This window comes from Primulina eburnea, chromosome 15 (genome assembly GCF_022965805.1).
Source record: "Primulina eburnea isolate SZY01 chromosome 15, ASM2296580v1, whole genome shotgun sequence".
Taxonomy (NCBI): domain Eukaryota; kingdom Viridiplantae; phylum Streptophyta; class Magnoliopsida; order Lamiales; family Gesneriaceae; genus Primulina; species Primulina eburnea.
In genome coordinates, this window is record NC_133115.1 from 26,834,698 (window position 1) to 26,850,831 (window position 16,134).

General features: G+C 37.4%; 1 protein-coding gene across 1 annotated transcript in view; it reads right to left on the reverse strand.

The window, feature by feature from the left end:
• Positions 1 to 2,542: 2,542 nt before the first annotated feature.
• The window catches only part of LOC140815730 (DNA-directed RNA polymerase III subunit 1-like), a 42,905-nt gene continuing 29,313 nt past the window's right edge, over positions 2,543 to 16,134 (reverse strand). The window contains exons 18-29 of the mRNA XM_073174788.1: positions 14,181 to 14,372; positions 13,524 to 13,622; positions 12,396 to 12,599; positions 11,978 to 12,283; positions 6,415 to 6,562; positions 6,176 to 6,327; positions 5,550 to 5,705; positions 5,357 to 5,470; positions 5,209 to 5,288; positions 4,746 to 4,950; positions 3,216 to 3,418; positions 2,543 to 3,034 (exon numbers count right to left, since the gene is read on the reverse strand). Of these exons, the coding sequence (XP_073030889.1) occupies positions 2,986 to 3,034; positions 3,216 to 3,418; positions 4,746 to 4,950; positions 5,209 to 5,288; positions 5,357 to 5,470; positions 5,550 to 5,705; positions 6,176 to 6,327; positions 6,415 to 6,562; positions 11,978 to 12,283; positions 12,396 to 12,599; positions 13,524 to 13,622; positions 14,181 to 14,372 (1,908 nt within the window). The 3' untranslated portion in view covers positions 2,543 to 2,985. The remainder of the gene's footprint in view (positions 3,035 to 3,215; positions 3,419 to 4,745; positions 4,951 to 5,208; positions 5,289 to 5,356; positions 5,471 to 5,549; positions 5,706 to 6,175; positions 6,328 to 6,414; positions 6,563 to 11,977; positions 12,284 to 12,395; positions 12,600 to 13,523; positions 13,623 to 14,180; positions 14,373 to 16,134) is intronic.

Sequence of the window (16,134 nt, forward strand, 5' to 3'; positions counted from 1 at the left end):
CGAAAAATAAAGTCCCTAGAGAGTGTACTGCTGGACTTGATTCACTCAAGCGTCAGCGTCTCTCTCAATATCATCATCACCTGCAACCATTAAAACCTAGTGAGTCTAATGACTCAGCTTGCTCAAACCTAACTTAGCAAGTACATACATAAAAATTATCTTTACTAAAAATAGTCTCTTTCAAGCAAACATGAAACTTTTGAAATCATGTGTAGATATGAACATTTTTCATTTAAAATTATTCTTTTTTATGTGAAGTCCGATCCTCGAAAGTTACAACATTCATTCGATTGATCAATCTATAAATCATAGTACTAGGCCGCTGGTTTCAACGTCCAATTTTTCGACGATCCCACCGACTATCATAAAAATAACTTCACCGTTCACTTTCTCAACATATCAATTATCATTGAGATTTCTGCCCTCATTTTCAACGTTTTACTCCCTTTTTATTGCAAGTTCACCGTTTTCGTTTTCAACGGATCCCTAACTACTTTTTATTCACAATTAATTCACATTCCTCAAAAAAATATTTTCTTTTACTTTATCATTTCATTAAACATTCATAACTTTCCATATTCTTTAAAAATTTCCAAAAAGATGCTTTATATCATTCATATATGTCTAGATTGCTAAAAATAGCATATATGTGCAAAATACGTAAAAACTTTTAAAAATAGCTATATCCTACATATACTTTAAAAATTCTAAAAATAACATTTATCATGATTTGAAATTGTTTTAGGAAGTTGCAAACTGTCCTCGACTTTCCTCGAACCGACCGCACAAGATTCAACGCTATACATACACGGACGACCTTAAACTTTGACTCAAGGAGACGACTCGATTTTTAAGACTTTGAAAACCCCCCAAAAATATCTAGTAGCTTGTTGGAAATTCAATCTTAGGACCTAAGTTTCAAAAACGACTCAATTCACTCACCGGAAGGCTCGTTTGCCACCGTTTTTGCGTTTTCGGTTAAACAAATGACCAAACTACCCTTACGACTCAAAGCAACCCGAGACCAGACCTTTAATAATATCCTAAGGCACGATTTAAGTTTCTTGAAGTCCTCAAGCCCAATCCAAAACTGAAAACATGGATTTAGAATTTAACCTAGGCTCACTTCGCTCCTATTTTGACATGTTCGGGCAATTTACGACCCCGAACGGACCACGACTCGAAACGACCTCGAACTAATCCCTAGACCCCTTCCTTAGACACTAAATAAGACCATGGTCAGGCCCTTTTAGACACAGACCCGATGCTCAAGGTCCTGAAGCTCACGCACCGGCAACACGTAAAACACATCCTCATGCTCACCTTGGCTTCCTCGCGCACCACCTGCTGTCCCAACCATTGGCTCGCCCCTTGGCCCATACCAGCCCCTCACTAGGTCCCTAAGGCACGTCCCTAGCCCCTGGACCAGCCCTTAAACCAACCCCCTAGCCCTAAGAATCCCCACGCACCAAAACAGCACAACATGTGCATGTTTGCGGTGTTTCAGCTACATCGCTCAACCATCCCCAACCGAACCCCAACCGAACCTTCCCTAGACCTTTCTAAGACCCTTATCCTCCCTTCAAGACCACAGCTAGGGTCCCATGCAACCCCCCTGCCGTTTGATCCCCCAAAACTGTGCCCCCCTCCCCTCGGCCTGCACGCGATTGGCGTGTAGGGACCACAGCCCCCTTGCGGCTGTTTGGTTCACCTTTTTGTCCCTTCAATCATCTTCCTAACATCTAGACCAGCCCTTGAATACATTGGTTTGCATCCTCCCCTCAACAATTTTCATAAACATCAATAGTCTTTTATGGAAACATGATATACACATGCATGAGTTTAAAAACAATCACTTTTATAAATTTTTCACATATCAGCATACATGCAATGATCTGGATTGAATAGTGCTTGAAAAAAAGTTTGAAAACATGGCTTGATCCTTTATTCTTACAAGCTACGAGAGACGAACGGGGTGCGAATTTTTCCTTTCTTCCTCTCCCCTATGGTTCGACCACCTCTAGGAGTCCTAGTGTGTGTTTTTGTGTGTGCTACAAGGTGAGTGGCATGAATTATGATTTGTGATAGAATAGGATTCTATTTAATTAGTTCTTAATGGGCTTTAGTTTACTTAATGGCCCTAATTAATTAATTCCTTACTAATCTAGGCCTAATTAAAGAATTAATAAAATACTTAATTTGTCCATTAAAAAGTCCCAACAACATTAAGAAGATATTTGGTGCCACTCGTTTCTAACATCTTACTTCCTAATAAAAGTTCGTTATCGATTAAGTTCGTCTCTTATTATAAATATATTGCGGCCTTCCTAATTTAGACTTAGAGTTTCTATTTATAACTTTTAAAAGTAGAAACTTTATCAAAATCATCTCCGGTTCTCTCGTCTTTACCGTAAATCGCGTATTAGACTACAGACAATTCACATTCATAACATTCGATTAAGTAATAATTAAATCATTCAAATACTTAAACATGCTTCTAGATCATTCATTTAAATAATTTCAAATAAATTTTCATTCATGCATGTGGTTAGTGTGTTCGGGTTTTCGGTGTTACATGATTGTTCATCAATGCGGGACAAAACTGGTACTTTACACGAACATTGGTAGAAAGAAAAATTATTCATCTTATTGAAAATGTACATCAGCCCTCATACCTACACGGCCCCGGGAATGCATGGTGAAGTCTCTTCAGACCTCCAAAACAAGGCTAAAATGCATCTTGTGGCAAATGCTACAAGCCTTCAGATTCATTTATTTGACATTCAGGTGGGGGACTCTACAAAAATGACAAACTGCAGCATGTGCATCCTACAAGAACCGATGATGTAGGAAGGGATTGGCTATGGTCAGTGAGAAATGTTGACCGCTGAATACACGGTGCCTCTTATAAAGAACTATCAGAACGCATCACTTTGTAGAACTATATATTGTTATAAACTCATCGCAAGTATTCTGCTCGACGATTTAGCCAATAATAGGATCAGAACCACAACTTAACTCCACAGGCTGCACACTGCATAGGAAACAAGAATAAAATGATATCATATGCTTGTTCTCAACAAATGAGTAGAATTATTGACATTAATAAGTACACAACTAGGTAAAAGTCAATCAATCAACATAGATGTCATTGTATGTTTGATGCATCGATAATTAGTTCATCATATGACTGTCAAACCCATTGGAAGGCATACCTTTGCCTAACTTTGAACATTCCTGTGCCAACTTGTGGTGGTGTTCCCACAATGATGCATTCACTAACTCCTTCAATCCTATCCACCCTCCCATTCACAGAAGCATTAAAAAGGAGATCTGCGGTCCTTTCAAATGAAGCCAGCATTAGTATACTGTCTTTCATTTTCTGCACCCCATGTCTTGTTATTCCCAAGACTTCACCCTGAAAAGAAAATCATGCATGATTGATCAAGTGAAAATATGAAGTTTAAAAATCCAAAGTTGTGGAATTATCAGTCAGAATATTCTTTGTATTCAACGAAACCTAATAAACCTAGTAAAGGGCGGCCTGTTCTGCAAACTAATTTCCCAGACAACTAAAAATCACAGTATTTATTAATAGCCGATCGTTGCTCTTCTTTTATTAATGATTTATAGCATTATAGGATGATGGTTTATGGCTTTACATTATGGTATGAATGGTAATTAATGTGATAGAATGGAACAGAGATGAGAAGGGATGAGTAGAATAGAAGGTCGATCTTGAGCCAAATATGTAATGGAAGCGCAAAAACGATATGAAAATTGTGGCAGTAGTTGTGATTTTTAGTATAACAATTTGTATTTTGATCCTAATGATATGAGACCGCTTCCATTAGAAAGATAAAATACAAGACTATAACTTTCATGTTTTGAGTTTAGTTCAAATTATTGTGGAAGACGAGCCAAAGTGACAAATTACTTTTATAGGGAAAATCTTTCCGAATTTTTATTAAAATGAATTCCTTTCTCCAATCTATTCGGTTATGGTTTTGTAATTTCATTTAAGTCAAATGGTGTTACATATAGTAACAGAATGTAGAAGAGAACAAATGGATTCAACAATCTGAGTATTTCTACACAGCCATGGAAATAAAAAAGCATACAATATTCTCTTACCATTGAAACCGCTAGCCAATTTCTGAAAATGTGCTTGAATGAATCTCCCCCAACCAACTCTCCCCCTTTTATTTTCCCTCCTCCAGTTCCTACTTCTAGTACGTTAATTTCGTTTTCAGCCCACTATTCTTTCTAGGCCCAATATGCTTGAGAGCCCACAACATCCCGACTCATTGCCTACGCAGTTTACTTAAGGTTGCCATATTTCATGGTTGACATTTGCATAACTTGGAAAGATTCTAAAAAAACAGATAATTTAGATGCTCATTGATTATGTGATATGACAACTTTCTCACTCTATCCTCTTGGTCAAAACTCCAGCTTTTCTCCTCACACATGCATATTAGGATGTACAAATAAATTTCATGATAACGTGAGCTTGCTTCGTAATGAAATGAATCATACAAATTGTATACAAGTTAGCTTCGCCCAATACGAGCATATAATTGAAAGAAAATGCGAAACTTATTGAATAGAAATTTTAGTTGACAACGATGGTCAACTAGGTAGTAGTTGTCCGCATTGATGCCATGCAGTAAGGTCATAGTTGGACAACTGCAGTCTCAAAGACCATATACCAGCAAATATCAAATTCTGAAAAATGAAATTACCTTGGATGTCATTAAATCAGCCAAAAGCATCATGTGACGTGTGTCTATGGTTATTCCATGACTTGACATGGTTAACTGCATCTCATCAATAATCGATTTTCTTGCAGCTTCGATTCCAAGTGTCTTCCATACCTCAATAATGTGATTACTCGTAGTTTTACACCCATTAACTCCTTGAGTGCCCATGACAGATAGCAGTCCAGTCCTGTACATCAAAACAATAGCAAAACAACTTACCAACATAATCTAAATAACACTATATTGAATGCTGTATGCCATGAATGCACTTTTAGTTGTACATGCTATATATACATGTATGTATGGCAACTGGTGCCTGGAACACTAATGGAACATAAAATGAATGTTGAATAATGAAAGCATCCAAACAGAATAATAACATATTTTCATCATAATTTTTGAGCCTATAAAAGGAAAATTACAAATTAAACATCAAGAAACATACCCTTCTACAAGCAAATCAAAAGTTTCCTTTCCATTTTCCACGGTTTTCTTTATTATAGCACGTTCAACGGAATTGATTCCCTGACATAAAACAGCAATACACATTAGCATTTCGGAGGATTATTCAGAATGAAAATTCAAAATCTCACCTTCACAACTACTTTGGAGAGCTTTTTCAGAAGCCCTCGGAGTTCAAATTGAAGTGTACTTCTATCAGCTTGCAGAACCACTTCCAGTTTCTTGGGATTCAAGACCTTAACTTGCTGCAGCATTAGTATCAGTAAAAGCAAAGCTTCTATACAAACACAAACAAAAGGATGGATAGCTGAGGCACATTCATACCTGCTCCTTCAATTTCATTTTTGGGGTACGCAGAATTGATTCTTTTACTGTATATGCATCAATAGATAGTTGTGAATCCTGTAATCTTTTCACATCAAGTATTATAACTACGGATGCCTTCCTTGATGCTTGAGACGTCTTAATACTTCTAGCTACCTACGGAGTACAGATATAAATTCGTCAATGGACCAACTTGATACTTCGCAATCACATAAAACCACAAAGCAAGGAAAATTCTCTTGAGTTGCACGAGCCGAATTTCAACGGACACTAAAGTCGAGAAAAACCTGACTGTTCAAAAAGCATTTGATGATCAATGATAGCAAACTGGCATTACACAAATTTTAAGCCAACTATTATCATAATAGAGACAAAAACTCTAAACGCATGTGCCTAAAATCTGATAAATAATTGAAGTTATAAAGGCAATGACAACATGATGCAGACATAACCTGCAACAGGACCTTTACCATACAAAATCACCGCCTAAAGACAACAATTCAAATGCCATGTCCCAATTACTTAGCAGTGTTACAAAAAATTCCCCATGCATTTTCCCCTAAATTCTCCCAGAATCTCCATTATGTGCGACCGCATAATCCTCAATTAATATGGATGAAGATTACCTGCTCTAAGAGTGTTTTCTCAATACGACCTTTTACTATTCTTGCACTTATCTCGTTGTCCACATACTCAAGTCTTGCAGATATAATTGGAGTGCTGATCGTTTTAGCAGCATTAGTTACTTCCAATATCCTAGGAACCCCAAGGGTAACATCTATCGTAAAATTAAGATTAAACTAATTGAAAAAACAATAAAAAGGAAGATAATGTTATTTAAGCATATTTTATCAGAGAAGGATACTCATGCTGGCAACTCCAGCAAAGTGGAAAGTTTTCAATGTCATCTGCGTTCCCGGTTCTCCTAGACTCTGTGCTCCAATTGCGCCAATTGCTGTCCCAGATTCAATTTTCTTCGAATGGTAACGAGAGATACATGTTTCTAAGAATACCTAAAAATTTATGGAAAATTATCTTAGATCTGTACAGACGAATAAATGCACAAATATGGAATCATCACAACCATAAGTTCGGTTAACCAGAACCAGAAGATAATAAAGGGGTTACACTGCACGATTGAATCCTTTTTACTTGCTCTCATCAGAGAATAGGAAATAAACAAAAACAGTACAGAAAAAGCAAACCTTCATCATTGCACAGTGCTCAATTTAAACATTAAGATATTTCGAAAATAAATTAAACATGACGACAAGGACACCAAGTAATTAGTCATCAAAGAATTATGACAATAAACTGGGAGATATATTTAGTTTTTTCTTTGTTTAATTAAGCAGCATTTTCAGTATGTGGGCAGAAGGCTTCAACAGAACTAACCATACTGTCATGTCACATGAGAATATCCATGATCGATTTGTTATGACTAGGGCTAGCACATGATTGAAGGGCTTGACTGATTCAATAGTACGAATAAACAGAAAAGCCAATAAAATTAAATTTCTTTCAGCCCAGTGAAAATTTAAAAAAGAAGAAAGATTACTGAAAATTATAGAAAGAACAGTACATACATACATACATACATATATAAATTGCTGAAGCTCAAATATTCAGATAGACAAGACGGATCAATATGCGTACTTGATTAGGTCTCTGGTAGTATAAGAGTCCTTGTACAAGTGAACTAGGAATCCTTGTTCAAGTGAATTAGGAATATTTTTTACTCTTTATTTCTAACCTAATAAAATTCGACTCTTCCCAACCCATGGGTTTTCTCTCTACATGGTATCAGGGACCTTCATCGGTCCATGAGTAAGTACAGTATGGCCTCACCGCCTCAGCACCAGAAGCCCCCCCTCCACGACCATCGCCCACTTCTTCCATTCTGTCTGACAGTACATCCATTCTCATCACAAATCATAAACTCAATGGGCATAATTATCTACATCCGTCCCAATCGGTTATGATGTTTGTTTGTGGCAAGGGCAAGGATGATTTTCTCTCCGGTGTTACTCGCTGTCCGGCCAAAGATGATAAAACTTTCAAATCCTAGAGATCAAAGAACAATACGGTGATGTGGTTGATCAACTCTATGACAACTGAGATTGGAGATAACTTTCTGCTCTATCCCACGGCCAAGGACATCAAGGACGCTACTCGAGAGACTTATTCATGTAAAGAGAATGTTGTTTAACTGTTCGAGATCGAGAGTCGTTTCCATGAATTAAAACAGGTCGATGGCTCTGTCACACAATATTTCACGAGCCTTGACAAAAACTAGCAGCAACTTGATTTGTTTGAAACGCAAAACTGGAAGTGCCCGGCTGATGGGACAAGTTTTTGGGCCATCATTGAGAACATCTTTCAATTTAATGGGCCCCAATACCCAATTTGATGAAGTGAGAAGGTGTATTCTTGCCTTGAAACCACTGCCCACACTACGCGAGGCGTTCTCCCAGACCCACCATGAAGAAAGCCGGCAGAAACTAATGCTCGGCCAATCCCCTACGGCTGTGCAATTGGAGGGTTTTGCTCTGGCCTCCCATCACACCCTACTAGTTAAGCTGCCCACTGCTGATCACTCTGATTTCCCAGCTCGGAACACTCCTCCATATTCGGATGCCTCCAACAGCATGCGAGAGGGGCATTTTTGGTGCCTAAGGGCAAGAAATCCACACATACTTGGATACATGTTGGAATCCACGGCAAGGCTGCAGATCAGAAGCTTGCCCGTGATCGACAGGTAAATTCTGCTTCAACAGCTGACAGTAAATAGGATCAGCAACCGTTTAGCAACGAGCTAATTGGCACTTAGAGTGCAGTCCACAAAGGGATTATCCCCTCTGCGTTACACTCCCAGACAGTTCTTTCCAATGTCTAGATAATTGATTCAGGATCATCAACATACATGCTGGGAATTTGAGGTTGTCCAATTCTTACTGCCTGTTTACGACTTCCTGCTCCGTCAGAATCGCAAATGGAACTTTCTCCCAAGTTTACATTCTGCTCCTCAAAGTTTTGTCCCATGCATTATCGTGTATGGCACCCAAATTTTTCGCATCTTGAGAAACTATTTCCTTTAATATTTAGTAATAAAAGTTCCAAGTTTTTAATTGTGATATGTGTCAATTGTCTAAACACACATGGACTTCTTTCTCACCACAACTGTATAAACCATCACAGCCTTTTTCATTGATTCATAATGACATTTAGGGTCCCTTTAATATAAAACATAGTTATTTAGAGCGCAAGGTGCACTAAAGCGCTATGGTACCCTAGAGCTTACAGCGCAAGGCAAATCGCACACTTTGTCGAATTAAAGCGTATTTGGCATAAATTTTAAAATTCAATATATATATACAATGATTTATACAATAAATCTATAATATTACACATAACAAGAACCTATAATCATCTAAAATCCATTAGTAAGTCATTAATTCATAGTATATTGAGAAAAAAAAACTTCAAATATTTAAACAACCGGGACTACTTTAACTCTGTTCATCTTCACTTGAGGTGGCCAGATCCTTACTTTTTACTCACAATGTTCCAAACATTTTTGGGGGATGTTATCCTACTCTCCACTTATCTGATCAACAGAATGCTCTCTCGTTTCCTCCAGTATAAGGCTCCCATTCAGTCTCTCCAAGCCTATTTCCCTACTTCACATTGTTTCATGATAACCCTCTCAAAATTTTTGGTTGCTCGGTGTTTTTGCACGTACATCCTCATAACCGTTGTAAATTTGATCCCCGCATTATCAGGTGTGCATTTTCCATGGCTATTCTGCAAATCAAAAAGGTGCTACTCTTCCATCACCAATAAATTTTATTCTTCCATGGATTTCACATTTTTCGAACATGAGCCCTTTTATCCCAATTATATGATTAAAAGGGAGCTAGCACTCAGTGAATCTCATCCTTGGGAACTTGAGACATCTGCCTTACCACAACTGCAACCTACGGTAACATTAGATGCCCCTACCACTTCACCGGAGCCAAAACTACGCACACCATCACCGAGTCAGCAAATCGGCCACCACAAGTCCATGCGAGTAGGAAGCTGCACCATAAGGATACTCAACAGCACCCCACACAGATACAATAGAGCGCTAACTCGACCACTGAGCCAACGTTCATTGATGATAAACAAGGTATGAGTAATTTAAATTATGATGATTATCATTGATTGATGATGATGATGATATGTTTATCGCACTAGGAAAAGGTGTTCGGTCATGACACAACATCCTATATGTAAATTTGTTTCTCTTGAGAAATTATCACCTGCATATCGAGTGTTTGTATCCAGATTAGACCAGGTTCAGATTTCATCAACCATAGAAGTTGCTCACCAAGTTCCTAACTAGAAGGCTATTACCTTTGAAGGAATATGGGCACTTGAGTAAAACAATACTTGGATTCTTAGGGAACTCTCTCATAGAAAAGCTACAGTTGAGTGTAAATGGATCTTCTCATTAAAGCACAAAGCTGATGGGGCTATCGAATGGCTCAAAGCTCGATTGGTAGCAAATGGATATACACAATCACACGACATAGACTACCAAAAGACTTTTGCTCTTGTGGCCAACCATAATACCATTCGAGTTCTTCTAAAGATTGTTGCAAACCTGGATTGTCCATTGTATCAACTTGTTAAAAACGTCTTACTCAATGATGATATGGAAGAAAAGATTTACATGGATATCCCACCTGGTTGTATGGCCTAAAGCAATCACCTCAAGTATGGTTCCATCGTTTCTCAAATGTTCTAAAAATAAATGGATACACACAGGGTCAATTGGAACACACTTTATTCAGCAAACACTTCGGAGAAGGAAATATCCCAGTCCTCATTGTTTATGTTGATGATATTGTTCTTACGGGAGATCACATTGAGGAAATGGCGAGTGTAAAGGCCTTACTCTCAAGGGAAACTGAAATGAAGGACCTTGGGGTTCTCAAATACTTTCTGGGAATGGAAATGAAAAGATCATCTCAAGGGATTTCAATATCTCAAAGGAAATATGTGCTAGACGTCTTCAAGGAAACCGAAATGTTGGGAAGCAAACCAGTAGAAACGCCAATGGATGAAAATGTTAAGTTTGACGTAGACAGTGACCTCCCTATGGTTGACAAAGGAGATATCAAAGGTTAGTTGGAAAACTAACACACGCCCTGACATCAATCAGTAGGTTTATTAATAGACCTGGAAAAACACAGATGGATGTTGTATACCGAGTTCATAGATACCTCAAAAAAATCCAGACACGATAGATTAAAGTGTATAACGATGCTGATTGGGCTGGAACTCACACTGAAAGGCATTCTACATCAGGGTATTATACATTTTTGTGGAGAATTAAGTAACTCGGAGATGCTAGAAGCAATATGTGGTGGCACGCAGAATTTCAAGCTCTGGCTCGTGGGACAAGCGAAGGTATGTGGCTGAAAAAGACTACTCGCTGAATTAAAGATTAGGGATGGACGACCATGAAAGTAAGGTGTGACAATCATGATCGAGTCGATCGACATTTTATAGGTGAGAAGACCGAGAGCAAAGTCATTTATCTCAGCTACATCCCCACTCACATGCAAACTGCAGATATATTGACAAAGGCACTTCACACACCGACCTTTGAGGACTTGAGTTCCAAGCTAACTATTTATGATCAACATCTACAACCCAGCTTGAGGGAGAGTGGTGAAGCTCGAATATTTAGATAGATATTAGATGGTATAGATAATTATTTGTAATTGATTAGATCTCTAGTAGGATAAGAGTCCTTGTTCAAGTGTAAATAAGTTTCTTGTACTCTTTATTTTTAAACTAATAAAATTTGGCTATATATATATATATATATATTAAGAATAATAATTCTCAACACCATATTTTTCAAAACTTGTTTTATGTCGAGCACTAAACAATTCCAAATAATGTCAAAAGAGTTCGTTGTTCAAAAGGTCAGAGAAAACATCACCAGACTCAAAAGGTCCAATTTTAGTAAACCATAATTTTCCAATCTTGCTTAATGATGCCACTACAGATTATGGTTGCTCTAGCTTCTGAAATAGCCAAACAGACCTAGAATACTTCTCTAAGAACCCAATCAAGCACTTCCATGTTTTTTCCCAACCATAAACCAAAATGTTGTACATAAACAGTCACATCAACTCTACAAATCTCATCTCCCTTGCAAAGCTTAATTATTTGGTATATTGACTAAATAGAAACAATTATAAAAAATAATAATTTAGCCATACACACATATAAGTTTGAAAGTGTAAATAATGCGCTACTATGTTTCAACTAAGTTTCCAATATAATCCAAAAAAACACTTAGGAGAATTCAAAACAAAGGTGAGAATCACCTCTAGTCGAAGGAATCGAGAAGCAGAAAATAAAATTACCTGTAGTTGCTGCCTAGTGATCCCTACAGTGTTTGCAGCAACAGTTTCTAAATGAACTTGATACTCTCTGGAATCTTGTCCTTCATGCAGTTTCAGGGCAAGAGTTGATTTTCCTGAATTCTCTTGGATAAACTTCGATAACAGCACAGAAAAAGTCTCCAAGCATCCTTTTTGAGGCGGCAAATCCAGTGAGCACCCCCCTTTAGTGACATTGAATTTTGAGAGTCTTTCATCAGTTATTTCCTCTATCATATTCTTAATATCTTGAGTAGATAAAATTTGCTGCCCTAATGCAGGGCAGGTGGCCTGTCAAGTTAATAATGGAAAAGGACAAATAAATATAAGTGAGGACATTGTTGCTAGTTGGTGACTAAAAAAATCCTCAATAGACAAGGAGAAAAACGGCAGGTTCCAAGACCTTCACTTTCATAAGTAATCTTTCAAAGTTCAATGAAAGTCCACTTTTCCCTTCCATCTGTGCAGGATCCATACCATCACCTCCATATATAAACTGAACAATGCAAGAACTTGAATTTCTAACGGAATTGTCATAGTGAACAGATAGGTCCTCCATAGATTTCATTAGTCTACGCGACAAGTACCCCGTTTCAGCAGTTTTAACCTGCAAGAATAATAATAGTCTTTGAGCTGGATTAACAACGGCCGCTTAGAAAGATAACATCACTCAAGCATGAAAAAGGTGCGTTGCTTCTTGACATAATATGTATGCCTGCCTCTATTTCTCTTATACTTTAGAACACAACATCATGCAAATTTTTCTCCGATATTTTATTGTGTTTTAAATTGAACAGTTACATTCAAATTTAGGAGGTGCAAAAAATCAAAGAATACATCCAGGAACCATATTTGATATTGTTGAGATTACGATGTGTGATTGGACTGTAAATAGTTAAAACGGATAGTTCCTACCATATTTGTTACAATATTTCACATTTATAAAGAGATGATGACTACAACTAAAATAAGATATCTTTATTTCACTACTACAACTCAAAATTAAGGAAATACCACCTCACTTCATTTATACATCTCACCATCTAAGTTTCCAACCAACAGAAAGTTAGGTAAGTACCCTCCATCCAATTTCTCACCTCATGCAGTTTCTCTGACCAAACACACCAAGGTCACCAAAGGAAAATAACATGGATGGCAGGATTTAGGAAACAACAAAATTGCCTAGCAAAACACACATTTTGTATGACCAAGTTTACGCATGATATTATAGTATTCTCATGGTCAAAAAACCGAGCCCAAATCATCTCAATCCCAATATATTACACTTTTTGTGAACCGGAGACCAACATATTTTGCAGAGTGCAAGAATTAACAATGTAGCTGGGCTATGGTCAACTTTAAAGAAAGATGCAGAAAATAGAAGTGCCAAATAAGTCAACTGTATTTTAACTTTTATCCCTGATGGAATTCTAAAAGCTTGCAGAGATCATTGGGGACACACTCGTAGAGGAAAATTTTCAATTTGTTATCTTTCGTTTCCATAATTAGAAAATAAAAAATTTATCCCTACCGCAGTATCTACGAGACCTTCTCTCCCTCCCATGGTGTGGAAAAAAAATTCTGTAGCAGTTAATCCAGAATAAAACGAATTCTGAACAAAGCCTTTAGCCTGCATTAAAAACGCAAAATCGATGTTAGGTCTTGCACACATTCTTTTTTTAAATTTGAGTTGAACTCACGAAATGGTGATAACTTATTTACAGACAGCAATCAATTGTAAACCTTAGCTCAGTGGGAGGCATATATAATTTAATGATAAACACTACTTTTATCTTATTTGAAAGATTAAGCATGTGTTTTATTTAATCATGGCAATGTGGATGTACACTGATCCATGTTATCTTGAAATGTCATCAGGCTTATACTACTGCTTGAAATTTCCTGGGGCAACCTGTCTTAGGATTTCTCTGGTTTCTGTTTATAATGGTGGTCAAGTTAAATGCCCTGAAATTTCCGTAGGCAATTCATCTTTTAGGATTTCCTTGGTTTTTTATTACAATGGAGATCAAGTTATATGGCCTCATCGTATGTCTGCATTCCATTCACAAAACAATTTCAGGCACCCTACCAGTTATTTTAAAAGAACTATAAAAATAAAATCAAAGGTAATCTAGTATCCCACAAACCAAAATTATAAAAATAATAATTATCGAATACGACGGTATACATCTGGGTCCTTCGCTTCTCTTTCAAAATGAGGCAGCGTTCGATCAATGAATCCATTTGGAGCTCGACGACCACCAACAGATTGTTGACCGACACATGCAATCATCTGGCAAATGTTAATGGGAGATCCTTTGGAACCACACTGTGACATGATTAAGGGGCTGTTCCTCCAATTCAGATTATCCATACAAACCTATCACAAACAAAAATTTACCATGTCCAATTAGTATATTAGTCTAAAATGTAATAAAGAAGGTGAAACTAATGACTGAAGAAATTTCTAAAGATACTATAAATACACATTTTATCAACAAAAAAAAAGTTATAAGAAACGATATTTTATTAATAAAATAATAAGAGTTCATTACAATCAGTGACTAATGGTCCATTTTCAACATAAACTACATAATATCAATGCTCTATCAATGATACACATAAGTTTAATCTCTCAATATATCTGAGATCGACACATTCTTAACTTCACAATGAGTGTCATCGCCTTGGTCCAACCAAGAAAGACATGGGAATTTTAGAGTGTGTCATCTCAAAGCGAGATTGTGCTTATATATGTAATTGTCTGTCCGACTTTTGATAGGTCGAAAGACAAGATCAATCATTGAAATCTCCACATAACAACTTTGATATTGATTTTATCCCAGCACTCGTCACTATTGTCTTCCGTATCTTCAAAAATTCTTCGATTTCTTTCTAGCCACACTGTCCAACGTATGCCTTGAACCACCACTTGCCAAAAAATTATTCCTCTCCTAACAATTAGTTGTCCTAGATCCATAGTGAATAGATCATTCGTTGACTTAGCACCACCCAAACCAAGTCCAGTTCTTTCAAAGCTCTAGCCCACAAGCCGCTCGTGAATGAACAATGAATTAGCATATGATCCTATGCTCCCGTATCATTACTACAACGCACACCAATTGGGACTCATAGCAATTGAGGGCCACTTTTTTTGCATCATCTCCGAGGTCGGCAGCTTATCCAGAATCATTGTCCACGAAAATACCTGAATCTTTGTTGGAAGTGGGACTGGGACCTTCCAAATAACATGGGAATAAGGAAAAACGGGAAAGTGACTTTGCGTTAAAAAAGACTCAAAGAAAGATTTGACTGAGAAAAGACCAAAAGGATCCCCACTCGATAGTCATCTACCCCTTCAAACAACTTAATCCTATCTAACAAACCTAATTACTCAGACAACTCTAAAAATTCCTCGTCTCTCACAACTCTTCGAAAATGCAAATCCCATGATTGGGAAGACGAGGAATTGTCAAATTGAACAAAGTGTGATATAGGCATATTATGAACCGCAGATAGCTGAATAATGCTGGATAAAGGTCTTTAAAGGAAGAATCCCTCCACCAAATATCTTCCTAGAATCTAGCCTTGTTACCTTGTCTAACCTTAATCGTAACTAAATGTTGAAAAGTCGGGTATGGTCGGGAAATAACTTTCCATGGGCATCTGAATGTCACGTTTCTTGCTAAACCTGCATCTCACCCATTCTCTTGTAACTCATATTTACTCACTACGATCTTCCACAACGTCCCATTTTCCACATAAAACCTCCACCACCATTTCCCCAACATAGCCTTGTTTCTCAAAATAATATTCCTAATACCCAATCCGCCTTTTTCTTTAGGTTTGCACACATGTTCCTAGGCAACCAAGTGACTATGTACTTGACCATCAGCTGCATCCCATAAAAAATTCCTTCAAATTTTCTCCATCACGTCCGATATACCTCTTGGCATCCTAAAAAGAGACATGTAATAAATTGGGAGTGCATTTAAAACTGATGTTATCAAAGTTAGTCTTCTCCCTCTTGACAGAAAAGATTTCTTCCAATTTGCCAATTTTTTCGACATCTTAGACAGAATGGGTTCCCAGAACGAGGCTTGTAATGGATTTCCACCGATAGGCACTCCTTTCTTAATCAA